General features: G+C 40.9%; 1 protein-coding gene across 4 annotated transcripts in view; it reads right to left on the bottom strand.

The window, feature by feature from the left end:
- The window catches only part of MED12L (mediator complex subunit 12L), a 324,770-nt gene that overhangs the window by 261,616 nt on the left and 35,313 nt on the right, over nt 1–27,841 (bottom strand). For all 4 annotated transcript variants that reach the window (XM_046002172.1, XM_046002171.1, XM_046002170.1 and 1 more), the window contains exons 4-5: nt 24,227–24,418; nt 19,274–19,433 (exon numbers count right to left, since the gene is read on the bottom strand). In XM_046002172.1, the coding sequence (XP_045858128.1) occupies nt 19,274–19,433; nt 24,227–24,418 (352 nt within the window). The remainder of the gene's footprint in view (nt 1–19,273; nt 19,434–24,226; nt 24,419–27,841) is intronic.

The following is a 27,841-nucleotide window of genomic DNA, read 5'->3' on the forward strand; positions in this document are numbered from 1 at the left end:
AGCACCTGCTAGTCAGTGCCCTCCAAAGGCCCATGCAAATACTGAACTTAATTCTCTTTAATAAACTTCCAATAAACATGTATGTGTGTCCTTTACTTTCCTGGCCAAATCCTTTCCTCTGATATCAAACCAAGTGGGAACTCACTCTGTAAACTAAATCCAACAGAGATTGTTTAAAAACTTCCACCAGTCCCAGAGGGCAAGGTGCACATTTTTAAGGTGATCCACTTGATGAAGAACTTTAGTCAAAAAGGACACTCTCCTTGAAGGAGAAACCTATACCCTAGAAAATTCTTCCTAGCTACACCACTATAATAAAAGTTTTTGCCTCTCCAGCAGGGGAGCAGCCTGCTTCTCTGAACTGTAGGACGTAGAGGATTTCATCAGCCTGACTTTGGTACAGACTGAAAGGTCTGAGAAGGAGAGAGGAGGTCTGAAAGGAGAGAAAAAACTTCAGTGCATGCAAGACACAGCACATTCCACCTCTAAATATGCAGTAAGAATGACTAGAAGATTTTGCACATTTTTCTCACTTTTTTTTGTTGTTGTTAAAATGTTTTGATCAAAGGATGCCATCAATAAAGTGAAAAGACAACATACAAATTGGGAGAAAATATTCGCAAATCATGTATCTGTTAAGAGAACTGGATCTAGAATATATAATGAACTATTACAACTGGATAATAAAAAAAAATGGGCAAATGATCGGACAGACATTTCTCTAAGAAGATAAACAAATGGCCAATAAGCAGATGAAAAGATGCTCAACATCATCACCTACCAGAAAAATGCAAACCAAAACCACAATGAGATACCACCCTGCAGTTACAAACAACAAGACAGACGGTAACAAGTAGAGCTGAAGATGTGTATGAATTAGAATCTTCATGTACTGCTGGTGGGAATGTAAAATGATACAGCCACTGTGGAAGACAATTTAGCATTTCCCCAAAAAGTTAAATGTAAGGGCGCCCAGGTGGCTTAGTGGGTTAAGTATCTGCTTTCGGCTCAGGTCATGAGCTGAGTCCTGGGATGGAGCCCCACATGGAGCCCCTCATCCAGATCTCTGCTTAGCGGGGAGTATGCTTCTCCCGCTCCCAATTTCCCTCCCCCTGCTCTCACTCTTTCTCTCAAATAAATAAACAAAATCCTAAAAAAAAAAAAAAGTTAAACATAGAGTTACCATAAAACCCATCAATTCCACAACTAGCTATATTCCCAAAAGAAATGAAAGCACATGTCCACACAAAGATTTATAAACCAGTGTTCATAGCAGCATGATTCACAATAGCCAAAAAGTGAAAGCCAATCCAAATGTCCACCAACTGGTGAATGGATAAATAAAATATGCTATATGCAATCAAAGGAGTACCATTTGGTCATGAGAAGGAATGAATGGAACTACTGACACATACTACCGCATAGATGAACCTTGAAAACATTATGCTAACTGCAAGAAGGCAGCTTCAGGGGCACCTGGGTGACTCGGTGGGTTAAAGACTCTGCCTTCGGCTCAGGTCATGGTTCCAGGGTCCTGGGATCGAGCCCCACGTCAGGCTCTCTGCTCTGCAGGGAGCCTGCTTCCTCCCCTCTCTGCCTGCCTCTCTGCCTACTTCTGATCTCTCTCTCTGTCAAATAAATAAATAAAATCCTTTAAAAAAAAAAAAGGCAGCTTCAAAGACCACTTATTTTATGATTTCATTTATATGAAACGTTAAGAACAGGCAAATCTAGATTTAGATTACCTAAAATAGAGGGAAAGTTAGGGTAAACGGAAAGTGACTGCTAATGGGTACAGGATTTCTTTTAAGTGTGATAAAAATGTTCTAAAATGTGTCCATTGCAAGAATACACAATAGGAGGGATGCCTGGGTGGCTCAGTAGGTTAAGTGTCTGCCTTAGGCTCCGGCCATGATCCCAGGGTCTTGAGATCCAGCCCTGTGAGGGTGGGGCTCCTTGTTCAGCGGGGAGCCTGCTTCTTCCTCTCCCTGTGCCTGCCTCTCCCTCTGCTTGCATGCTCTCTGCCAAATAAATTCTTTAAAAAATAAAAAAAAAAAAAAATACACAACAGGGAAAACACAATCTCTTCAATAAATGGTCTGGTAAAACTCGACAGCTATATACAAAAGGATAAAATTGGAACACTTCAAACACCACACACAAAAATAAACTCAAAATGGATTAAAGACCTAAACATGAGACCTAAAACCATAAAACTCTTAGAAGAGAACACAGGCAGTAATTTCTTTGACATCAGCTGTAACAACATTTTTTTCTAGCTAGGTTCCCTGAGGCAAGGGAAACAAAAGCAAAAATAAACTATTGGGCCTTCATCAAAATAAAAAGCTTTTTCACAGCAAAGGAAACAATCAATAAAAAAGACAATCTACTGAATCTACTGAATGGAGAAGATACTTGCAAATGACATATCTGATAAAGGATTAGTATCCAAAATAAGTAAAGAACTTACACAACTCCACACCAAAAATACAAAATGATTAAAAAACGGACAGAGACTACAAATAGACATTTCTCGAGAAGACACACAGATGGCCAATAGACACATGAAAAGATGCTCAACGTCACTCATCATCAGGGAAATGCAAATCAAAACCACAATGAGATATCACCTCATACCTCTCAGAATGGCTAGAATCAAAAACACAAGAAACGAGTGTTGGCGAGGATATGGAGAGAAAAAAACCCTCTGACACTACAGGTGGGAATGTAAATTGATGCAGCCACTCTAGCAAACAGTATGGAGGTTTCTCAAAAAATTAAAAAGAGAATTACCATATGATCCAGTAATTCCACTACTGGGTATTTACCCAAAGAAGAGAAAAACACTAAGCTGAAAAGATATTATGTACCCCTATGTGTATTGCAGCATTATTCACAATAGACAAATTATGGAAGCAACCCAAGTGTCCATCAAGAAATGTATGGATATGGGGCGCCTGGGTGGCTCAGTGGGTTAAAGCCTCTGCCTTCGGCTCAGGTCATGATCCCAGGGTCCTGGGATCAAGCCCCGCATCGGGCTATCTGCTCAGCAGGGAGCCTGCTTCCCTTCCTCTCTCTCTGCTTGACTCTCTGCCTACCTGTGATCTCTGTCTGTCAAATAAATAAATAAATAAAATCTTAAAAAAAAAAAAAAAAAGAAATGTATGGATAGGGCACCTGAGTGGCTCAGTGGTTTAAGCATCTGCCTTCGGCTCAGCAGGGAGCCTGCTTCCCCTCTCTCTCTGCCTACATGTGATCTCTCTGAGAAATAAAAAATAAAATATTTTTTTAAAAAAAGGAAAGATGAATGATTAAAGATGTTGCATAAATATATACAATGGGATATTACACAGCTATAAAGATGGATGAGATCTTGTCATGTGCAACATGGATAGGCTTAAGAGGGTATTACAGTATAGAGAAGTAAAACTGAGAAAGACAAATACCCTATGATTTCATACATGTGTGAAATCTTAACAAACAAACGAATCAACAAAAAGCAGAATCAGACCTATAAACGCAGAGAACAAAATGATGGCTGCCAGAGGGAAGGGCTGGGAGGATGGGCAAAATGGGAGAAGGGGAGTGGGCGGTGAGGGCTTCCAGTTATGGAATGGGTAAGTCATGGAAATAGAAGGTACAGCATAGGGAATACAGTCAATGATATTATCATAGCAACATAAAGTGACAGATGGTAGGTACACTTGTAAACATAAGGTATACAGATGTTGAATCACTGTGTTGTACAGCTGAAACATTACACTGTATGTCAACTACACTCAAAAATTTTTAAGACTTTAAGTAATCTCTACACCCAACATGGGGCTCGAACTTAACAACCCCAAGATCAAGTCTCATGCTCCACCGACTGAGCCAGCCCAAACAACCCCAAACAGAAATTTAATAAAAATTTCAAAATAAAATGGGGCCATGGTTTCACAACTCTGTGAACATACTAAAAACCACTAAAATATGCACTTTAAATGACTTGTAAAGTATATTAATATCTCAATACAGTTGTTATATAATTTTTTAAATGTTACTTGAAATACTTTACTATCAGTAAGAAATCATCTGCATTTCATGAAGTAAAAGAATATCCCACGCTGACAGAAAGTAATCCACTGCAAGAGGATATGATGTTGAGGGAGTGGGAGCAGGGCAGAGGAAAAGGGGTGGAAATAAGTGTGTCCATGAGTTAATGGTTAAACCTGGGTGAATAGTAATAGGGACTTTATTCTTCTGCATGTTTGAAATTTCCATAATAATAGGCTTTAAAAAGTTAATCAGTTGTAGCCTATAAAATGATTCACAGAAAACCTGAAATTCCCTATTCAGCCACTATTCACTTGGGGAATGAAAGGGGGAAATCAGCATGCTGATTGGCAGACTGGATAAAGGACAGGCCAAATGAAAACCGCTGTCTCAGTACGACATGAGACCAGCGGAGTCAGCCCACTGGCTGGAATGTTGTGTTCTGCTGAATGGTCAGTTGATGAAATCAGGCCCTTTGGCTGGAGAGCAGAAAAATTGCGGGGGGGGGGGAGGGGGGAGACAGAAGAAATGCTGTGGTAATAAAGTATGGCATTTTTTTTCATGCTTTAAAAAAGTTTTCCTCTAACACAGAATTACCTGTAGAATACTGGTGTTTCGTGACAAATACCCAATACCTGTTTTTGTCTGGATGAGTGATTTTACTATGTTATTTTTAACAGGCTATTTCTCTCCAGTTTTATTTACTGAGCAATGATACTAAGTACTGCTTAACTTTAAGAACAAGGTGAGTAGTCAAGATAGAATAAACCATTTAGCAACAAATATTAAATGCCTACCAGGGGCCAGAAGCTCCCTTGGGGTCTCAAACCACAAAGGGTGAAGAAAAAGTAGCCCCTACCTGGGGCAATTCATCCTAGAGTCAGGAAGACACACAGGGACACAGAGATTGACAGCACTAAGGTTAAGCGCTCCAACACACCACAGGGCACAGGACACTGTAGCCAAGTCTTGAGGGACAGAAAACGGAGCTCCACAAACACGAATAGCAGTGTGCAACATGCCAGGTAATGAGGGTACCAGAAAGACAGAGGGAGAAAGGACCAGAGGGGCTAGGTGAGTGGCCCAGGCCTGAGGTCCTCAAGTGCTGATACATAAAATGACCACCAGAGGGCGCTGGTCAAACACACAGTTATAGCTCCGGACTCCAGAGATTTCAACCCCAGAAGTCAGGAACGGGGTCCAGAAATCTGCATTGATAATCAGCAGCCCAGATGACTCTGACCCTGGCAGTGAAAAACTATGGAGTTTGATCTGTCATCGCAAATGATGAAAAGCCACTGAAGGATTTTTAGCAAAGGAATGGTAAGACCAGATACGTAAATTAAGACCCTCTCAGATAGCTGCAAGGGAAACAGATTAAAAGAGTACTGTAAAGCCCAGTGGGGACATAAGCAAAGATGGAACAAAGAAGAGACAGGTAAAATGGCAACCAGCCTGATACAGAAGAGGACAGACAGGGGCAAGGCAGCCCCAGATTTCTCAGTAGGGTAGTTGAGCCGATCCTGGTGCCCTCAACTAAGATGTGGAAGTGGGAGACCGGGCAGGGGAAGGGGCTGAGTTCAGTCTGTTTTTATGAACTTTTTAATTAAACTTTGTACAATTTTAACAAATATTACACAAAGATCCAACATATCCTTTACCTACCTTCCCCAGATGCTAACATCTTGTAAAACTGTATTATAATATCACAACCAGGATATTGGTATTGACACAATCCATTGATCTTACTGGGGTTTCTGGGTTCAACACTTGAATTTGAGGTGTCACAAAGGTGTCATGGGAAAACATGTCCAGGGGCAGGTGTATACACAGGTATGGGGACTGTTACCTTAAGCAGTTTCAATGCCTTAAAGAATGTGATTCTGAAACCATAAGTACCCAGCAGACCCTGTCCAAGGGTAGGTAGGTTTATTCTGCACAGAGTATTGGTTGTGCCCTCACTAGCCACCAGCTCGCCCCATCTAAGCTTCCAACATGTGTTTTTTTGTTTTAAAGATTTTTATTTATTCATTTGTCAGAGAGAGAGGGAGAGAGAGAGAGAGGGAGAGAGAGGGAGGGAGGGAGGGAGAGAGAGAGAGAGAGAGAGAGAGAGAGAGAGAGAGTACAAGCAGGGGAGCAGCAGGCAGGAGAAGCAGGTTCCTGCTGAGTAGGGAGCCTAATGTTGAGACTTGATCCCAGGACCCGGGCATCATGACCTGACCCGAAGGCAGGCGCTTAACCCACTGAGCCACCCAGGTGTCCCATCTCCCAGCATATGTTAATTCGCTTGGTAGTGCTGAAGCGCACAGGCCGTGGAGTTGGATGACATGGCTCCTTTCCCAGCTCTAATCACTTGCCAGTTTGGGGGTCTTGAGCAAGTCACTCAGCCTCCAGGTGCTTTGGTCACTTGTTTCTAACACAGGACTGCTAAGTGTACTTGGACTATAGAGTTACTTCGAGAATTAAGTGAGCTATATAACAGGCTCAGAACTGTGGTGCCTGCCCAGGAGAAAGCACACACACGTGATCTCCAGGCCTGGGCAGGCCCACACATGGGGAGGAAGTCACCTGAGGTGAAAGGAGGATCTTGCTGGCCGAAGCAAAGAAGACAGGTAAGGAGGACTGGCTGCTGTAGAAAAGTCTGTATGGGTGTCAGTCAGGGTGGGAGTGAGCTAATGGAAATGGACAGAAGTTCCTTCCTCTCTGAAGTTCAAGGGGAGGAAGCCTAGAGAGAGAGGTGAAGGTTTGACCAACCACTGTGAGCAAAGGGCAGCTCCCCTAGGAGTGAAGCATATATTTATAGGAAGACAGTTAATGCTTAAGGATTTCAGGGTAAAAAGAGACCAGACTGGCCAACAAAGGAAACGGGTGGCAAGGTCTCAGGCAGGAAAAGGAGGAAGAGGGGCTGACAGGGGAAGGCTGGTAGGAGCAAGAGCTGCATCCCTAGGAAGTCAACTCCAAACCTTGCCTTTCTTCTTCCTAGGCACCGAGGAGTAGCTCATACCTGAGGAGAAGAGCACCTGACACCTTTGGTTTGGCCCTCTAGGTGTCAGGTCTCCCGTTCTTGTTTCCACGCTGATGTATATATACAACGCTAACTGTTGTGTTTAGGGATTTTTCCAGTGGTTCTTTTTCCCTATCAGCCCCACACAAGCATCTGCAGCCAAGGATTCTGGCAACCACAGAATCCAATTTTAGCCCCTAGAACAAGACTTTCTTTTGCGACACATCAATCACCCCACCAACTTCTCCGCACAAGGACGGCTTCAGGGGTTTCCTCTTAAAAGACGGGCACATACAAAACATCTGCCCCAACAGGCTCAACTCCTTCTCAGGGGCTGAGATAGCTGTCTGAAATTAAGGCTGTCATCATCATAAGTTTCACCAAGCTTTTCAGATTCCTGCATACACCTGGATGAGCAGCGACCTTGGCCTCGGTGAGAAATTCCTAACATGGAATAAGAGCCACCTTATTTTTACAGATATTAAACTGGTGCTTTAATTAACCCCTCAGGACAGGTCCCCGCAGTCCTGCACATCTGAGACCAGGCCTCGAGGGGAGGAAAGCTACCACAGTGCAACGACTCAGTGAGGAAACCGCAGCTGCACTTCCCTAGGTAGAGAACACACCTGTGTGCACATCTAAAGCCTCACACCTAAAGGGACAGCTCCCCGAGGACCGGGGTGAAAGGAGAAAGGGAGGTGCGGCCCTGGAAAAAGACCTTTGCTGTCAGGCCCCTGGAGGCATCAGAACTACTTAAATTATTCCACTGGACATTTCATTATCTATCATCACTCCACGCCCAGCTTCTGCCACGGAGGAAGTGGCGGGAAGCCCTGATCATTGACACAGTAAGATAAACTACATTTTCTTTGTGCACTTTGCATTGGAATTTAATTCCATGATCAGCTTGGCTGGAGTCAAGTCTCTGCAGTAAAAGCACTGTATTGACTACTTAAGTCTTAAATGCAGTTGCTGTGAAGTTTGTACTTCTGAACCAGCTTTAGATAGGTAAGAGTCTTTCATTAGAACACAAATACAAATACTGCAGACATCATATTGCCAAGTAACCATGTAAAGTTAACCATGTAACTCTAAACCAAATAGCTCTCAAACATAAAAATGCTTACACAGGGCACAGACCAGGCAGACCCATCCCCGTTTTCCTCTCCTCCAGAGCTCACCTGGCTTTATTTTCCTGGAGACCGAAGACTGATGCATGCATGATTTCATTTAATGAAATCTATTCATTCTAGCTGTGTTACTCTCACAAAGACACTCCAGCTGGTAATTTACTGACCCTGAACTTAATGTGTTTTCTATCCTGTCAGTATATTCCAGGTATCTCTTCATTCCCAGATAATGGTGAGCTGAAACATACCTAAAGCCACTTGATTCCAGGGATTTCATTTGAAAGATCATATATGCTTCATTTGAAAATGACTCTGAAACTCAATGTCTTAAAAGAGAGAGAGGGGAAGAAAGAAAGAAAAAAAGAGAAAAAAAAGGAAGGGAAAAAAACTTGCTATTCATCATGGAATTAACATTCCAGTGCAGATTGCAAAATACAAAAAGACCTAGCTTTCCATAAGTCATTACAAAGTTAGTAGTCTAGAGCACTTTAAAAGAACAGGGCCACTATATACCCGGTACAGAACAGGCACCAATTGTCTTAAAGCAGCATAAGAACATACACTGAAGACATACATACAAACATATTTCAGAAGATACACAAGCAACTGGTAACAATTCCCTTGGAAGCTTGTGATGCGACGCCTGGGAAACAGTGGGGAACAACAGTGCTGTGAGACTTAACTAACCTCTTTGAATACTGTATCTTATACATAAGCAACTAACCAAAAAAAAAAAAAAAAAAAAATCTTCTCACACAACTTTTTTTTTTTTTTTTTTTTTCTTAAAATTCCATGATGCTTTAAGCAATTGAGCTGCAAGATGCACAATAAAAACTCATTAAACAATGAGCCTTCTGAAGAACCTTCACACCTCACCTCAGCACCATTCCCCACCCCAGTTCCACAGTCACCCCTCAACCCATATGAGCAGCCTGGAAATTCTGTAAAGCAAACAAGAACCAAAAAGTCCAGCATGGAATTCCCGGTTTTCCCACTTTCCCTGGATTTTCTTACCATCATGTGTAAACTGGAGCTACCCAACAACCTGGGAAGATTTTGTGAGAAGTGACCCAAATGAAAACATAGGTTATCCATCTGTAAACTACAAAAACGTCTAACAGATATTTTCATTGCATAATACATTCCAAGTGTAAAGGCATCTGCATGTACCAATAGCCAGGAAGAACAAAGAACTACAATAATAAAAAAAATGGGATTCTGATTAGCACTTTCCCATAGAAGATGATTAGTTATTTCAAGCAGGAGTCAACAACAAAATGGATTAGAAAACAGAAACTGCTGAGTGGCAATGGGCTCTTAACAGTAAATCCAAGACTAGGTAACTTCCCCCAAACCAACAAGACCAGAAGAAATGACAGCAGTAAAGACCAAGAAAATACAGTACACAGATCTAGAAACCTAACTGGTTTGCTCCCATATTGCCAGGAAGGAAGACAATTATCTAAGACCAAGAGATACTTTTGAAGATGCGATAAAAAACAAAACAAAAACTCTCCTAATGCTTACATAAAGGCTAGACTTCTTCAAGGCCCAGCTCATATTTCACTCCTTTGGAAAACCTTCCCTAATTTTTCATCTCCCATCATTTCCGATATAATTGCAGATAATTATGTACTGCCGATTGCTCTCTGCTTTAGGGATGCATCTTCTCTCCACAAAAAAAAATGAGAGCCCCTTAAAGGCAGACAGCACAGCCCCCATTCAGTTAAAATTCCTCACAGCATCTACCCAATGCGTAAAATCTTCATAAACCTTTTTAACTCAAATCTTACTGAAGTGAAATATAAATTCTTTGAGTGCATTTTTCTAAAAACTCAAAAGGATTCATGGGCAGATATTACCTCTAATTTCATCAAGAACTTAATGATCACACACACACACACGACCACTATCACACACTAGCATTCAAACTGGAAACAGGCTATAACATTTTACTTTGGGAAAAGCAGACATACGTTTCCACAGAGTGAGAGTACGTAGGGCAGAGTGATATTACAGCATACTAAACTTGATCACAACTTTTGAAAGTAAACACAAAAATCAAAAATTAACAAAAATACGTAATGTTAAATGGAAAGGTTAAAGATTAATTGGAAACAGAATATAAACTCCAACATATATGCACCACATACACAGACATGTATGTCTCCATCCATCCACGGACAGAGCCCAGATGCCATGCAAACTAGTACCGACAAGCACCTTCAGCATCCAGATCTTGCTTTCTCAATACCGTTCCCCACTAGAAAGAAGTACGGTTCCTTAGGGAAATGACTGCCTGCAGGTCTGAAGCAGAAAAAGATAAGCCTGGGACGTCTTTCTGTGCCAAACTACAAGACAGTGTTCTAAGACAAAAAGGTGTCATGTCAAAAAGGATATAAAAAGCTTGAAAGTTCTGGGCGCCTGGGTGGCTCAGTGGGTTAAGCCGCTGCCTTCGGCTCAGGTCATGATCTCGGGGTCCTGGGATCGAGTCCCATCACGGGCTCTCTGCTCAGTGGAGAGCCTGCTTCCCTTCCTCTCTCTCTGCCTGCCTCTCTTGTGATTTCTCTCTGTCAAATAAATAAATAAAATCTTTAAAAAAAAAAAAAAAAAAGCTTGAAAGTTCTTCCTCTGGCTAAATTTTTGGACAATTGGAACACTGAAATGAAGAATGAATGTTAGCTGGTTGTAAAATGCTGAACGGATAATCCACGATTCCATCCCAATGACTAAAGGTAATTTTTTTTTAAATAAGAAAAAGAAATAAACAGAGAAACTCATTTACCATCACTAAACATGTAAATATAGCAATTCTTACTCTGAAAATTCATAATCAAAGAAAAAGAATTTAACATTTATTCTGCCTTTTTTATAAAGAATTACAATTTATCATAGTTAATGAGAGAAAGCTCATTTTTACGGGAGAATGCGAACATCAGGCCCTTCCCAAAAAAATTATGATTTGGGGTTTGGTTCATCATTAGATGCTAAAACTTTTAAGTGAATTACTGGGGAACGGGATAGTGGCAGGTGCCAAAGTCATGGTCTACAAGCCCCAATCCTTATACTACAGAATTTTTTATCCAGGTAGCCAGAGCTAACCCACCAATTAAAACCTACTTTTCAGGTGTTAAGAACAGATGAATTTAAATTACACTTATACAAGCGCGTCTGTCCAGTCTTCAGGGTTACTGTCATAGTAAGCAGATCAGATAGTTCTTTTATGACAAACCAGATACGAGGAACACTGTGAAAATGTGGAGGCAATCTTGACTTGAAACTAAAAGCTTGTCCCTGGAGTCAAAAAAGTTAGTGCTGCAATGTCTTCAAGGGCCTGAAGTGAAAGTAAGCTGGCTGGCTTAGATAAGAAACCAGACTGTCAATTATGAATTCAGCAGGGTTTATTTCAGCTCAGTGAATATGTCACAAATTAATTACCCAGTGTGCAATAAGGGTAGCTACTTCTTCCCTGTGTTTTGGGGGTGATCAGAAAAGTGGTTCCAAGAGGACAGTCAACCAAGAAAAGTCTATCCTCCAACACAAATGCCTGTCCCAGCAAAACCTCAGGGGTACAGAGGAAACAACTGAGTGTAAACAGGGCAGCTCCCTGGGGAGTTAAACCACGAAGCATTTTAAGCTTCTTCTAATCTATCTGTAGCCCCCAAAAAGACTTCATGCTCATGATAGGTCTTGTCACTGTTCACCATCTTCAACGCCCAACAATTCCTAGCCAGAATTAGAGCTGTCCCTCATGCAGGCAATTTCATCTTCCTCGAGTTTCTATAGTACCCTGGACTTTGCTATGCTCTGCCTGTAACCCCCAGCACCCCTAAAAGTAAGGGTTCTGATTCCTCTGATGCTGCCCACAACCCTAAAATCCTGCAGCCTGTTCCCTGCCAGCACCTTTCTTGCCAGCGATGCTTCTTGCCTCCAAGGGGCCCAGACCCACACCACCACTTTCCCCTAGCAACCCCACGTCACAGCAAGGAGGAAAGACCAAGCACCTAATGAGTCCAGCTCCAACTGTGCTAGCAGTTACTTAACTCTTGTTTTGTTTTAAGATTTATCTGAGGGACACTTGGGTGGCTCAGTCGGTTAAGCATCTGCCTTCAGCTCAGGTCATGATCCCAACTGCACCCCCAGGAGCCCCAGCAGTTACTTAACTTCTGAGGCTCAGGTCTCTCATATACAAAATGGAATAACAGAACCCACACTGCAAGATTATGATGACAATGTCTGTAAACTTCTCAGCACAATACACAAAATAACTAATAAACACTGGCTAGTTATGATATAATAAATATTGGCTAGCAATTGCAGCGAGTAGTTAAGAATCTACCTTTACTGCCCATTTACTATGCGCCAGGAACTGTCCTAAAGCCTTTAGAAGCCTGACTCATTTCAGCCCTAGAAGGTACTGCCAATTATAACTCTTCCCGTGTTATAGACAAGAAATTTAGGAGAAGTGTTACAACAGTAATAGTACTAGGAGGTCCTTCCCTGGCTGCCCACCATCCCCCAAACAGAACTCTCGGACCCCTAGCACACAAGCTCCTCACTGCCTTCTATCACCACCCCACTGGTAACTAATGTACAAGAGGAGAAAACCCCTGGCATTTCCACAAATCCAACTCTTTGATGACCCTGTTTCTCTGCACACACCATCTGTTTGCCAGAAGTGCCCTTCCCTGCACAACCTCCCCCAATTCTGTCGAAATGCCTCTTCTTTCAAAACGGTAGTCAAACGTCTCTTCACTGTCGATCTCTGGGGCTTCCTGTCCTAGGGACTCCCTCTGTATTTAATTCATTTCACGATCAGCTCTCCCTTCCCTTTCTTATACTTGGATTGTGTGGCTATCCGCCCCACCCCGAACCGTGAACACCTAGAGGGCAGGGATTACATTCTCCGTCTGTCCCCACTGACCAGCAGCGTCGAGCACAGGCTCCCGAACCTACTTTGGACATGTACGCTGAGGGGCTTTGTGCACCCACACGCACATCCATGCCCCCGTCTGTGAAATGGGAATAAAGTATCTCTCCCACAGAGTATTTGAATAAATCAGAAAAGAAAACGTACGCAGAACCTAGAGACGGTTACTAAGAAATGGGGGATGTGGTATTCACAGCACACCACAGGAGTCCTGGGAGATGTGGGGAGGGATGGACTGTTCCCACATGAGCCAACAGGAAACACAGCAAAGGGATGAGGTATGCCCGAGGCTGAAAAGCTCCCTCAAGTAATGGACATCATTTTCACAGCACACGTCCAGAGCTGATTCAGTCTAAGACTGGAAGAAGCACCGCATTCCTGCTCTCTACAGTGCGGGGCATTCAGTAACTGCTCAAGAAATGCTAACCGCCACCATGACAGAAATGATGGCAGTAAGCACCACAGTTGCGATGACTTGGCTTAGCAACAACAGGACTCCTCACACGGAATACTCCTACAAATAAATGCACAAAGTCTGAGTTATTTACTCTACAGTCGTGTCTCCTAGTCTGTTTAAGACTTTCCTTCATGTCCTAACTCTAAGTTTTACTTTTTTAAGTATTAGCTACCCCATTTTAAATGCTCTTCTCTGGGGAGCTCGAAAAATCTTAAGATGACTAAACAATCTTATTTTAAAAACAAAACTTTACTCAACTCTAAAAAATATCTGAAACCAACTACCCATTACGTCTGGGGTTCTTTCCCTTGAGTCTGTAACACTCACCTATTTGACAGCATTTTCTAAACATCCTGTCTACCTATAACATCTTCTTTTTTAGCTTTCATAAGGGCTGAGAATTATAACCCCTTCCTCTAAGCTGCCCTACTTTAAAATCTCTGCCCTGGTGTTACAGTTTGTCCAGGTCAAATATTTCTTTACCTGCCTTGAAATGACACATGAAAACTCACCCAGGAACCCAAGGCCCCTCTCACTTTTCTCACTTTTGGGTACACACTATACTGGGGAGGCCTTTGCCTGCTCTAAGCTCCCCAGGGCAGCAACCCATTTAATCTACAGTTTAGATCTGTAACTCTTTGCATAATGATAGTGACAATCTCTGTGTTGCTTCATTTAAAGAATTTACACGACGGGCCTGTTCCCTTGTTGTTGTTAGCCCACTTAACTTTAGGAAAAACTCTCTTCAATAAAATCAAACAGCAGTGCTTTATAGCTCTGTTCCAACACTGAATGTGGGAACTGAAAATAAAGCATATGTTTCTATTACAAAGGAATAAAGGCCATTTCTACTGAAAACACTTTAAAAATCCTAAGAACAATCATCAAGACAACAGAAGTCATAAAACCACTGCCAGGAAAAGGTGACACTTGATAGTCAATCTTGCCCCAAATGTGCTGAATGATTCTTTTCACCATCAAAGCCAGAACACAGAACCTATTACTGCAAAGTTAATCTTCTGCAGTGTATGCAATTTAATCCAATTCAACACATACATATGTGTGTAGTTGCTTGGCTGTAGAGCTTGCTTGGAATGTGAAACTTGCTACATTATGGCTAGGTCTACACAGCCAAATGCTTCCAAATGTACTACAGAATTTGCTTAAAGAAGCTGAAGAAAGTGCTGAAGACAAAGCAGAGAGTGAGAGGTTATCAGGTATAACAGGGTGATAGAAAACCAAGATCAGATCACTGAAACCACGTGCTCTCGGCAGACAGTAAAAATAGTATGCTACGTGCATTTTACAACACATGTAAGAATATGGAAAAATGAAGTAAATATCTACACATAGTTAAATTAGCTATTAACCACAAAAGGTAAAACAGTGACTTTGGAGTGAAGAAACCCAGGAAGCACCACCTTACCCAAAAGATCAAAGTTACCGCCACCAGTACCAGGACAATGTAATCCGATGCACTGAGAGGCTTGCCGCATCGCTTCCATGGTATTCCTACCAAAAAGTATATAACCTGAACCTAGTCATGAGGAACTGAATAAATGCAAACCAAGGGACATCTTACTAAATAACCAGTCCAGCCCCTCTAAAAATATCAAGAAAAACAAAGGCCAAAGAACTGTTCTTGATTAAAAGAAAACTAAAAAGACATGAAATGAAAGGCAACATGGATTGGATCGGATCAAGGTTGAGAAGACAGCCGGCAAGAGAGACTAAGGACTCTGCTTTAAGTTGGTAATCACTTAGTGCAGAGCTGGGGTAAGTAAAGCCCAAAGCTCTTCCCAAGATGCTGGACCTAAGAGGTTAGGGGTCAACTCCCAAAATTTATGCATTTTTTAAAAAATATTCTTATATTTAGCATTAAGCATTTTTTAGGTCAAAGTTTTTATACTCTACCACGAAAAATGGTATATTAGGCATTTGTTCTTCATGGATTTGACATTCACATTTACAAATACACATGAATAGGGGCGCATGGGTGACTCAGTCAGTTAAGTGATCAACTCTTGTTTCCGGCTCAGGTCATGATTTCAGAGTCATGGGATCAAGCCCTGTGTCAGGCTCCATATTGGTTGTGGAGCCTGCGCAGTATTCTCTCTCCCCACCTCTGTACCCACCACCTGCCCAGTTACACTATTAAAAAAAAAAAAAAAGAAAAAACACACACAAGGATAATCATAAAGACCAATGAGCTACGGGTCATGATCCCAGTCTCGGGATTGAGTCCCAGATCGGGCTCCCTGTTCAGCGGGGAGTCTGCTTCTCCCTCTGATCATCTCCCCTCTCATGCTCTCTCTCTCTCTAAAATAAGTAAGTAAAATCTTTAAAAAAAAAAAAAAAAAAAAACCAATGAGCTGTAATACTCTCTAAACAGAGTCAAAAAAACAGATTCAGCTGTGTTATGTGTTTTATAAAAGAAAACACAGCTAGTAGGTGAACTTAATCAACGATCTGTCATGGGTATGCAAATAATAAAAATTTTAGCTCTGGAGGAAAAATGCAAAATAATCCCCCTCCCCACAACTAACTGGTTACACTAGTAAGAAAATTAATGGTGAAAGTAATGAAGGCAAGTAGTCTCTGATATTCTTAGCTAGAAACTGGAGCTAGGCTTCCTTCCATTTGGTAGAAGAAATCATATGGTTCGGGTGATATACTCCTATCTCAGACTCCTAAAAATTCTACATACATGTTCTTTGCAAATGATGAGGATCTATCAGACTTATATTTATCCTAAAATTCTGTCTCATTGGGCAGAATCATTCCTGTATGATCACCTTTTCCCCTTTCTTACAACGGTTAAAATCTCAAGGAAAACACTGACAGAACAAGGTACAAAAACAGGAAAAGGGCCTAAAGAAAGAAGGAGTGGTCTGTGTAATTAGTGATGCTACAAGGGTCAAGGATTATGAACAGGGACAAAGACATGCATGCTTCAGACCTCATTATTCCTTTATCTTACAAATTACTGAGCACCTTCTGTATGCCGGGTTCTCTCCTAGGAGATTTAGTATGGAACAAGTCTGACCATTTCTCAGGCAAAAATGTTACAGTTGGGAGTGAGTGTACATTAAGTAATCAATAGAATAATTTAAAATATAACATGGTAGGTGGTACTAAGTTATGAAGAGATAGTGACGGAGAGAGGACATTTTGGCTGGAGTGATCTGAGAAGGCTTCTCGTAGGAAGTGCCATCTGGGCTAACACGCAGTGCGTGGAGGCGGACGGACATCTGGAGGCTGGAAGGAGAGGCCGCCATGTGTGCCGACTGCTCACGCTGGCGGGGGTACACATCGGAGTGCGGATTCTGAGCATAAAGTGCGGCACGATTTAAGTTCTAGCAGGAGCATTCTGGCTACAGAGCAGAAAGCTGTCATTAGAGAAGAACGAAACCAAGACCAGCTAGAGGCCGGTGCCACAGCTCTGGCAAAGGTGGAGGTGGTTGCTCAAACCAGAGGACAGCAGCAGTGGGAGGAAGACATTCTTGGGCTGGGATTGGACTTTCAAAGTAAAGCTGACAGGACTGCTGAGAGGCTGAATGTAGAATTTTGAGAGAAAGAGAAAAGCCCAAAATGACAATAGGGCTTTTATCCTTATCGACCCAGTGACTACTTAGAACACTTACTAAGGAGAAGACTGAAGAAAGAAGGAGCAAGGTTAGGGATGGCGGGAAATCAAGATTTTGATTGTATATACTAGGTTTCAGATGCCCATTCATCATCCAAGTAGAGGATACTAGTAAGCAACTAGATATTCAGACTCTGGAGAGAAGTATTAATAAATGCTCTTCCTTTCTCGCCCACGCTAGTGCGTGCGCGCTCTCTCTCCTTCTCTGTCTATATATATATATGAATCACATATACGTGTTTTTGTGTATGAATGAAGAAAAGTTGGAGAAGGAAAATATGAAGGAGAGAAAAAACTTGAATATTTATTGTCTATTTTGACACTATTTGCGAATATAATAAGAATGTAGAGCTTCAGTAATTTAAAAAGGGCGCATTTCTTTTGTCTCCCCCTATAAAATAATAAGCTGATGAAAACAACCTCAAGTATAGTGTTAACAAGACTGCTACCAAAACAGCACTCAGAGATCACCACTGCTCACTTTGTGGATTCTTTTCCCCTATTCGTTTAAATATATACACAATACAGTTTTGTTAATTTTGAAGTACAGTTCACCTTTTTTTAGCAAACCTGAACTCAAAAGGTGGCAGCCATGGAATCGAGCCATGTTTTCTGTTTTGTTTTGATTAACTTTCCATGCTTTTAGAGTGGGCTTCGCTGTCCAGTCCACCAGGACCACCCGCCACGCCCAACTACCTCACACCCTGACTCACTTGTTTAGGAAGCTGCCTGGCATCTGAGGACATTTGCACTTTTTTTTTTTTTTTTAAGATTTTATTTTATTTATTTGACAGACAGAGATCACAAGCAGGTAGAGAAGCAGGCAGAGAGAGAGAGAGGAGGAAGCAGGCTCCCTGCTGAGCAGAGAGCCTGATGCGGGGCTCGATCCCAGGACCCTGGGATCATGACCTGAGCCGAAGGCAGAGGCTTTAACCCACTGAGCCACCCAGGTGCCCCACATTTGCACTTTCTGATGCTGCTCCTCAGAGCCTTGTAGCTGCGGTCCCCCTTATAAAATCATAAGCACATTTCTATTTCATAAGGAATTATTTCTAAACCTAATCATTGAGTGGACATCTTTACGTGTAATCTTCTGTGCATACTTCTAGTGGAGAATCTGGTCTTCTACTAAGCATGTTTTAGCACCACCTCGAGGAGTCACTGTCTAATCACCAGAAGAGAGAAGACAGACTCAAAACAGTTTACCTTCAGTTCTTTCAACAAATACCTACCATGATCATGGGCCAGTGCATGTGGGAGAGAGGGGTGAAAGATACAGCAATTTTTTTAAAGATAATTTCAGATAGCGAAACAAGCTGTGAATAAAATAAGAATACCTAACAACATAAATGGGCAGAAGGGGGAAAGAGGAATGTTATTTAGGTAGGTGGCCAAAGAAAACCTCCTGAGGAAACGGCCTTCGAGCCAAAGGCTCTGAGAAGAGGAGACGTGGGAATGCCAGAGAGATGAGCAGCCCAAGTACAGATGAGAAGAAATGCAGAAGCCTTGAGAAAGGAAGAAGTGTGACATATCAGAGGGGAGAAGGAAAGCAATGTGACCAGAACATCACAGAAAGAGGGAGTAAGGCACAGAAGGCCTCGGTGGCCATGGGAAAAAATCTGGATCTTTTTCTTGAGTAAGAAGGTAGTAAGAAGCTATTGATGAGGCATAAACAGGGAGACGATGTGACTGGATTCAGGCTTAGTGATCAACACAGTAGTCTAGAACCAAAAGTTTAAGGAGCAGAAGGAAAAGGAGGGAAACTAGTTAGGAGGCCGCCACCGTATCCAGCCAAGAGATGCCAGCGGCATGAACCAGCACTCCAGCAGCTCTGGTGGTGAGAAGCGTTTAGATGCAGGACATATTCTGGAGGTAACAGCAATATGATTTCTGATGGAATCAGGATACTGGGCCCGGCTGAACAAGGAGCCCTCTGCATGCCATGAGGGATTTCTAGCCTCCCCATAGACCTCCTCAGTACTCACCTCACTGGGCCATGGCTAGAGCATGCCGGCAACAACTCCTGGTACAGTCGTGATGAAATGCAAAATGTATCGTCCTTCTCACTTACCCAAATTAGGATCAGTAGCCTGACGTTTCTTAATTTTAGCTTCAGAAATAGCAGAATAATAGGCACAGGTCATCTTGATCAGCCACGTTGCTCGAACCATTGGCACTGAATATTTAGCTAAATATGCAAAAACATCTTCTTTTTTACTAAGGATTGGAACCTAAAAAGAAATAACATATTTATAAAAATCACATATTATTTTCATCATGAGGGTAACCTACAGAAAGGGAAAGCAAAAGAAAGACACTTAAGTCTCTGCTGCCTTTAAGAAAGCATATCCTTGATGGATTTTCAAACAGCACATTCAGCTTAAAAACCAAAAACTTTAAGCAAATATTCATTAAAAGAATCAAAACTATGTTTAACACACTGACAACAGTTTCATCAATTGTGCTCTTATTTATAAAAACAAATTACTTTCAAGTTCTCAGATGCTGAAAGCTATTCATCAACAAAATAGGAAAAATAATTTCATGACAGTACTCCAAAGAGTTTTATCTCAAAACTGGAAGGGATGATCAAGTGAAAAACTGTATCCACTCCACATTTCATCAAAGAACACTTTTTTTTTTTTTTTTTTTTTTTTGGTATAAAGCTTTCTGGCTGTAACATTCATAGTAACAATTTCTAGAAAGCTTCTAAAGTGCCTTTAGCCCAAAATTTAAAATAGAGACCAAAATGATGGATCGGTGAATCTGCCTAATAAACACTGAGCTAGAAATAGCTGGTTAATTAATTCACTGGTTGAAAGTAGGCACTTGAGGCAGTTCATTATTTCTTCTAGACCGCAAAGGTATACTATTTAGCAAATTAGTATCCCAATGTACCAATGAATGTTTCAAAGAGTTATCCCACTCTTCTAGAATTCCTCATAAATATCCTAGGAACAGGCCAGTCATCTACATATGATCTATTCATTTATGAATTTAGAGTACAACAGTGGACAGAGGACCTCGGCCATGGTGACCAGAATGGGAGCAGTCAGCATCCGCTACTCCCCCCACCATCTCTGTGCTCTAGTCCTGGCCCCCAGCCTCCCAGGCTCTTCATTTATGAATGTGATAATACCAACCCAATCCTGTCCACCCTCACAGGGTGATTAGAAGGGTAAAGTAAAAGAATGGCATGTATCAAAACTAGAACAGTTTTTATTTTGTTACCAATTCCAAAGATTTCTGGTGCTGGCCAAAGTATGTTCCAAGCCATGGACCTGACCCTCTCCTAAAAGGATCCTGGACACTGCAACCATGGCTGTCAAGAGCCCTGGTCTCTATAAGCCACACTCCAGCTTGATTTTGTGGTGGATATCAAAAAACTTCAAAGCAGCTGATTGTTACAGCATGGCATTTTTCTTAGTCAAATCCTCCTTTAGATAGTATTTTGTATCACTCATATGTTGCAAATTTGACTGTTCACAGGCTTGGAACCAAGTGTGATCCCAAAATTAAAGAAGAAACGGTTTTTGTACACAGCCCTTTAAAACAAGCTATTTCACTTGGTTCTTACCAAAGAAACATTCTAGCTACCCCAGTGCTGAAGGAAAAGCTGCCTGGCTGGACACTGAGTTGCAGCTGTCCATACACTGTCTTTCATGCGCAATTTAATAGACTTTTGGTCACGTATGGTTCCTGCCCTGGGTGCTGACTTTAAACATAACTGCATGGCAGAGGCAACTACACCGCACAAACATACCTAATAGGGAGATGAAAGTCACACAGGCCAAAGCTGTTAAGTCTTCCTCTCTGCAGACCACAGTGAACATTTTAATAAGAAAATTTCCTGAAAATTTTGTTTACAAGGCACGTCTTTCATGCAGCACAAGACTCTGGGTTTATAAACTATTGCTGAAGCCAGGGACAAGAAAAGCACAGGCTTATATACTCAGTGCAAGACCTGAGATGCTGCTCTTCACTAGAACATACAGTATGAAAGTTAAATTTTACTTGTCAAGGCAGGTTGCCACTCATTCAGATGGACCAACAGAGTACAAGATCAAGGCCTAAAAAATAGGCAAATGCAAAAAAACAAATGTAGCATCTCTGAAGAAACATTACTAATAGCTCTTTTACAGATGCCCAAAGGATTTCTTTTGAACAACAACTGACAGAAGGAAAATAAAAATTTAAACACAAGAAATGCTTCAATGAAACAGCAAACAAAACTAAGCCATAGGTCATACCATTAACAAGCTAAGGCAGGTATGCCAGCTCATTGTCCTCCTTATTGGCAGAACCCCATAAGACATGATTGACTCAAATAAAGGGATTTAAAATTCAGAAGAACATATGTGAAGGTTATTTAAATAAGGAAGAAGACACATATTGATGGTGTTACCAAATTTACAGTTTGGACCAACTCAGAAAGGAAATTATGTTTATAGTGACATAGTTCATACGAAGTTTACAGGAAGTCATACTTTCCTTACAGTCATGGATTCCATTTGCAGCAAAGAAACCATCTGGCTTTATCTTGTAACTGAATGTGGGCAATCACTGGACAGCTGTTTTGTTTCTGAATCAAGCTAGAGCTGCATTTAAGTAGTGAATGGAAACTAAGACACCTAGCATGTGATGGTTTTTCATCCACAAAAGGGCTGTATCACCTTGTAGCGCCTTTCCCCTCAGATAAATATCACTATCAACACTCTCTGTGTTCACCAAGCAGACGTGGAGGCAAAAGGAAATTCCAGAGACCACAGTAATCAACGTCACCTGAAGTGAACATGTTCTACCTAGCGAACTGTCCAGGAGCCAGAAGGATATCCCTAGAGGCTATAAGTCTATTTTTCCAAATCTACATACAACCGTGATTGAGTTAAAAGGTCCTTTACTGGCCATTCTTGACCTCTCTGTGGTTAAATACTGGGACTGCTGAGTTGTAAAATAATGGAAAACCAGGTCCAGAAACTTGACCTATCCCAAACAGCAAACTACTTTGAACTCTAGAACAGAGCTGGAAGAGGACTCAAGATTTTAGCAGGAAAATTAAGGCTGCCTGCATTAAGCCACTGATAGATAAATACCAGAAATTAAAGAAGTATTTGAACCTTCTAGTATGAAGAACATGCAGAGAACACAATCTCTGACCCAGCTCTAAAAGAGCTTTTGCCATCTCAGGAATATGATATGCTGAGGAGGGAAGAGGGGAGAACAGAGGGACACTCCAAAAGCCCCAGAAATGACTACTTCAAGACACAGTAAATAGTCTTTAAAAAAAAAAAAAAGGAAAAGAAAAAAAGTTTAACTTTGCACAGAATTAACATCAGGGCTTACCTGAGGAACACCTGACTTGGCCAGAGGCAGCTCCTAATAAAGAGAAGAACAATGGCTAATACACTGCACTGTGATTCATTTCCCTCCTCAAAGATGAACAGCCGCTACACCCATAGAGCAAAGGCATCAATTTCTCACCTGGATCTGCTTTCAGGAAATATTCAAAAAAGGGATACTAAAAGCTATTTTAAAAAAAAAAAAGGAAAACCTAGAAAGAAAGATGTCAGGCTGGCTGCATGGGAACTGAAGGTCCTACCCAACATTGGAGGGTGATACTGATAGAAAGTATTACTTACTGATAGAAAGTCATCAAATACCAAAGGATGCCCTGCGACTGATAGGGCCTTCAGATACAATTTACAGGTCATCGTGGGCCCCCTGGTACATGTTCACTGCCAGGAAAGAAATGCCACACAGCTCAGCCTGTGTTAAGACAGGTACAACCTGAGTAACAAGAGGCAATTATGCTGATTGCTGTGCTTTTCAAGGGTTTCAGTTGCCTTTAATCACAAAGCAACACAATGCCACAGCGGCACTAGGGCCAAAGAAAGCCAATGGGAGTTACAGGCTATTTTCAAAGAGTTGCTTTAGAAAACAAATACAGAAAGGAGCTCTGCTTTAAACCAGGCCTGCATCACACTTGTTAATAACACTATCAAGAACAGAAGATGGACACCCTTAAGACGAAAGGGTTTCAGGCCAGATGAGAAAGAGACGTGGGATGATTTCAAAGGTGTGCAAGAAGACAGAAATCGCTGGAAGCTATAAATAAACCTGCCATTCTGTTCTAAAACTTTTTCAAAGAAGTTTTTCAAGCACACCCAGAATCGCTATCTTACTTGTTAGGAAGAAGGCTTAGCTTAAAGCATTTGGATTGGTACTTTTCAAGTCAAGGAAGTAACATCAAAGCAAGAATTTCTGAATGACACATTTTGGACATCCTGGCCTAAGGAAACTGAAAATACAATGAAAATAAATGAATTCTTATTGCCTACTCTTGATTTAAAAAACTCCTCTAGGGGCACCTGGGTGGCTCAGCCATTAAGCATCTGCCTTCGGCTCAGGTCATGATTCCAGGGTCTTAGGATCGAGCAGTGAATTGCATCAGGCTCCCTGCTCAGCGGGAAGCGTGCTTCTCCCTCTCTCCTTCTCACTGTGTCTCTCTCTGTCAAATAAATAAATAAAATCTTTAAAAACAATAAAATAAAATGAAAAATAAAAAACTCATCTACCCAAAGTCTACATGAGGCGCCTGGGTGGCTCAGTCAGTTAAGTGGCTGCCTTCGGCTCAGGTCATGATCTCAGAGTCCTGGGATTGAGTTCCACTTCCAGCTCCCTGCTCAGTGGGGAGCCTGCTTCTCCCTCTCCCACTCCCTCTACCTCTTCCCCAGCTTGTGCTTGCTCTCTTGCTCACTCACTCTCTCGCTCTCAAATAAATAAAATCTAAAAAAATAAAGTCCACATAAATTGCTTCCTGTGTGGAACGTTTCGGTCAAGACGTGCTAGGAACCACATTGCCATCCAAATAAAGGGAGAAAGAGCACATGTGCAGCACATACCTGGTACAGTGTACCTGACACCGAAAGAACAGGGGGAAAGAAGTATATACTTGGACATTAGCTCCAACATCGTGACTTCTAGAGAAGACCATAATTAAAACAATGTAAGAAATACTTGATACCTTTTTTGCCAAAAGAGCAAGTGGTTTATTTCCTGCTAAGTCAGAGAACCAACTATGAATTGCACTCTGGGATCGAGCAGTAACCAGCCAATAATTATCTTTAGCATTAACTTGTGGTTTCTTCTTTCCGGTGTCCTGGAAAGTGTTAAGCTTTAGTTTCTCAGCTAATATACTGCTGAAATAAGCGCCAATCTGTGGAAACGAGAGAAAAAAAGAAAAAGTTTGAAGACAGTATGTATGTTAGTAATGTATAGTAGTATTTTATTTTTGCTTTAGGAGAATATCTTTAAGCAGCCCATGAGAAAATAAAATGGCAATTTAAGTCCTTGAAGCCAAGAGTTGTGATTTCCTTATACTAACATAATGCAAAAACTCCCACAGCACTTTTGTTCCACTATTAACAAGTGGTTCAAGGAAAAAAGAAGAGCCTTTGAAAATCTCTGAGAAGATGAAATTAATTACATCCTGAATAAATTTCAAGACAATGGGTTCTGCTTTAATCTTCAGCTGTACTTCTTTTTCAGACTACATGCACATTTGGAGAGAATGTGTTTCCTGAGAGGTGTTGCACACAAGAGCAGAGAGTCTAGTAATCACACAGTAATCATTCTTTTTCTGGTTTCATCTTAATAGCATATATTTTTGGAAAGGAAAACTCTGCATTTATCTCAGTGCTTTTAAAAAGAAGAGTTTAGAAAATTTATTTAAATCAAAAATTACAAACGGTTCAATTAAATTAAGTATTCAACATTTTTAACTGGACTGCCAATTTCTGGAGTACATGGGTTTTCAGAGAAAGCTAGTGTTACCTGCTCTGAATGGAATAAAGTAGCAAAGTGAGTTCCTGTGAATGTCTGTGGCATTTTCGTATTAATCAAACTAAAGGAGGACAAAAGAGGAAGAAAGGCCCACGAAGGAAAGGGATAAATAACTAAAAATTAAGTGAATCCACAGAAAACTTGTTGGAATTTCCAAGAATCTATTTCATTCCCTGGTAATTGTTTACTAATATGATTCAAACAACAAGTAAGGTTAGCAGACAGTGGCAACCACGATTAAAATAAAATACCTACCCTGGTGAAGCACAATAAGAATCACTACCTTAGTTAATGCTCATGAGTCAAGAAACAATTAGGGTGTAGATTGGAACACAGTTGTAAACAATTAGTCAAGTTTATCTACCAGGATAAAAAGCTAGTACACTTTTTCCTACTGTGAACTGGCATTCCTAGACTCTTGTGATTTATAGACAATTTTTAAAAAAGTCTATTTTGGTGTGTTTAATATAATATGGAAATAAAAAATTAGAATTAGGAATAAAAGATCTGAGCTTTGCTTTTTTCCCCAAAAAACTTCATAGTTTATTTTCCTAAGCAAATGTTTGCAAAACGTTTAAACAGGAACTAAATGCAAAAATTTAGCAAAACCAGTTATTTAGGAAAAAGCAGCCAACAGCAAATTGTTTAATTGTAAATCTCTCAATCAATACTTGGTCTTTATACCAAGAACTTAAAACCCCTACTTATACCGATTGTTTAAATTTAAAAGGTCTCTTAGTTGCAATTATATAGGAGTATTTTAATCATAATAAACAAAGGTATAAAGATTTTTTAAGAAGTAGTCAGCAATCTGCTATACAACTATAATTTTTATATTTAATAACAATGGAACATGTTACTGTATGTGCATTTTACATTCTAACAAACCTCGGGAACCACTGCACACTGCAAACCAAAGTCAAAGTTCCCTAATAAAGAGAAAGCAAAAAAACAAACAAACAAAACATGACCATGCACTGAATTTTATATTCACATTATTCCAAACCCCAAAAAGTAAAGAGCCTCATTCCCAAGTCCCAATGCCTATTTCTCCAAGTAACCACGTTGGTTAGTTTCTTGTGTCTTTTTCAGTGTTTCTTCAGTTGAATACACATACACAAACACGAATATATTACTTTCTCTTTTTTACATGTACACATCTTTGTGAACATTTAGTAAACATCTGAGAGCCTTCTACATCTGTATACGGAGAATTTCTTGTTAACTTTCACAAATATACTGTGTGGGTGTACCACATTGTATTTAATCAAACCCCTGTAACTGGACATTTGGAGTGTTTTCCCTAACTTCTGCTATTACAAATCACATTAAAATGAATAACCTGTTTGTTATCTCACACATGTACAGCTACAGATTTCAGATAAAATTCCAGAATACAGACCGTACAATTCTATAATTTCAATCAGCATTGTTAAATTGTCCTCCATAAGCTTCATACCAATTTGCACTCCCTCAGACAAGGTAGGAGAGATAAAGTTTAATTTAAAACTTGCTTCCATCCAACCAAAGCGATTTTGAAAGTAATTCATTTCAGAAGAAAATGGAAAAAAGTTTAGGGACTACACCATAGTTCATGTATTCCATATTTATAAGCTCAAATTCCCTTCAGAAGGTTGGAATCCTTGAGTAAATCTCACAGGAAGGATTGGCAGCAGAAGCTGTAATGGGTGTTATTTCCATTTATTCAGTTATTTAAATTGACATAACACTTGATACAACAGAACAATTTGGCAGCTCACATCAAGAGACACACAGCATTCATACTGTTATGGGCTGAATTGTGTTCCCCCAAACTTCGCATGTTGAAGCCCTAATCCCCAATATGACTATATTTGGAGACAGGGCCTTTAAAGAGGTTGAGGTCAACTGAGGTCATAAGGGTGGGGCTTAATCCAATGGACTGGTGTCCTTGTAAGAAGAAACACCCAGGGCGCCTGGGTGGCTCAGTGGGTTAAGCCTCTGCCTTCCGCTCAGGTCATGATCTCAGGGTCCTGGGATCGAGTCCCGCATCTGGCTCTCTGCTTGGCAGGGAGCCTGCTTCCTCCTCTCTCTCTCTAACTGTTTCTCTGCCTACTTGTGATCTCTGTCTGTCAAATAAATAAATGAAATCTTTAAAAAAAAAAAAAAAGAAGAAGAAACACCCAATACACACACATAGAGAAAAGACCCTGTGAGGACAGAGTGAGAGGCCAGGCTTGCACAAGCCAAGGAATGAGCCCTCAGAAGAAACCAGACCTGCTGACAACTTGATCTTGGACTACCAGCCACCCTGACTGTGAGAAAATAAATTTTTTTCTCAGAAAATTAAACTTCTGTTGTTTAAACCCCCCAGTTTGTGGTATTTTGTTACGGCAGCCCAAACAGACTAAAATGCCTACTACCCAAGCAAGTATGCTTCTGAAAATTTATCCGAAAGAACATTAGTTCTTGTTGGCAACAGGCTACTTGTTATATATCAACAGTTTCCAGTCATTATAGCATATAAATGATGGAATGTTATCTATCCATTAATAATTATGAATATGAACACTTCAGCCTAAAGGAAAAGCACACACAAAATAATGTTACTTTAAAAAAAAAACGTAGGAAGACAAAAAAATTTTGAAGATGGATGGTGGTGACAAGTTACACAACAATATGAATGCGCTTAATGCTAAAGAACTGTACATTTTAAAATGTTAAGGGGCACCTGCATGGTTCAGCATCTGACTCTTGATCTCAGCTCAGGTCTTGATCTCAGGGTCATGAGTTCAAGCCCTGTGTTAGGCTCCAATAA

This window comes from Meles meles, chromosome 4 (genome assembly GCF_922984935.1).
Source record: "Meles meles chromosome 4, mMelMel3.1 paternal haplotype, whole genome shotgun sequence".
Taxonomy (NCBI): domain Eukaryota; kingdom Metazoa; phylum Chordata; class Mammalia; order Carnivora; family Mustelidae; genus Meles; species Meles meles.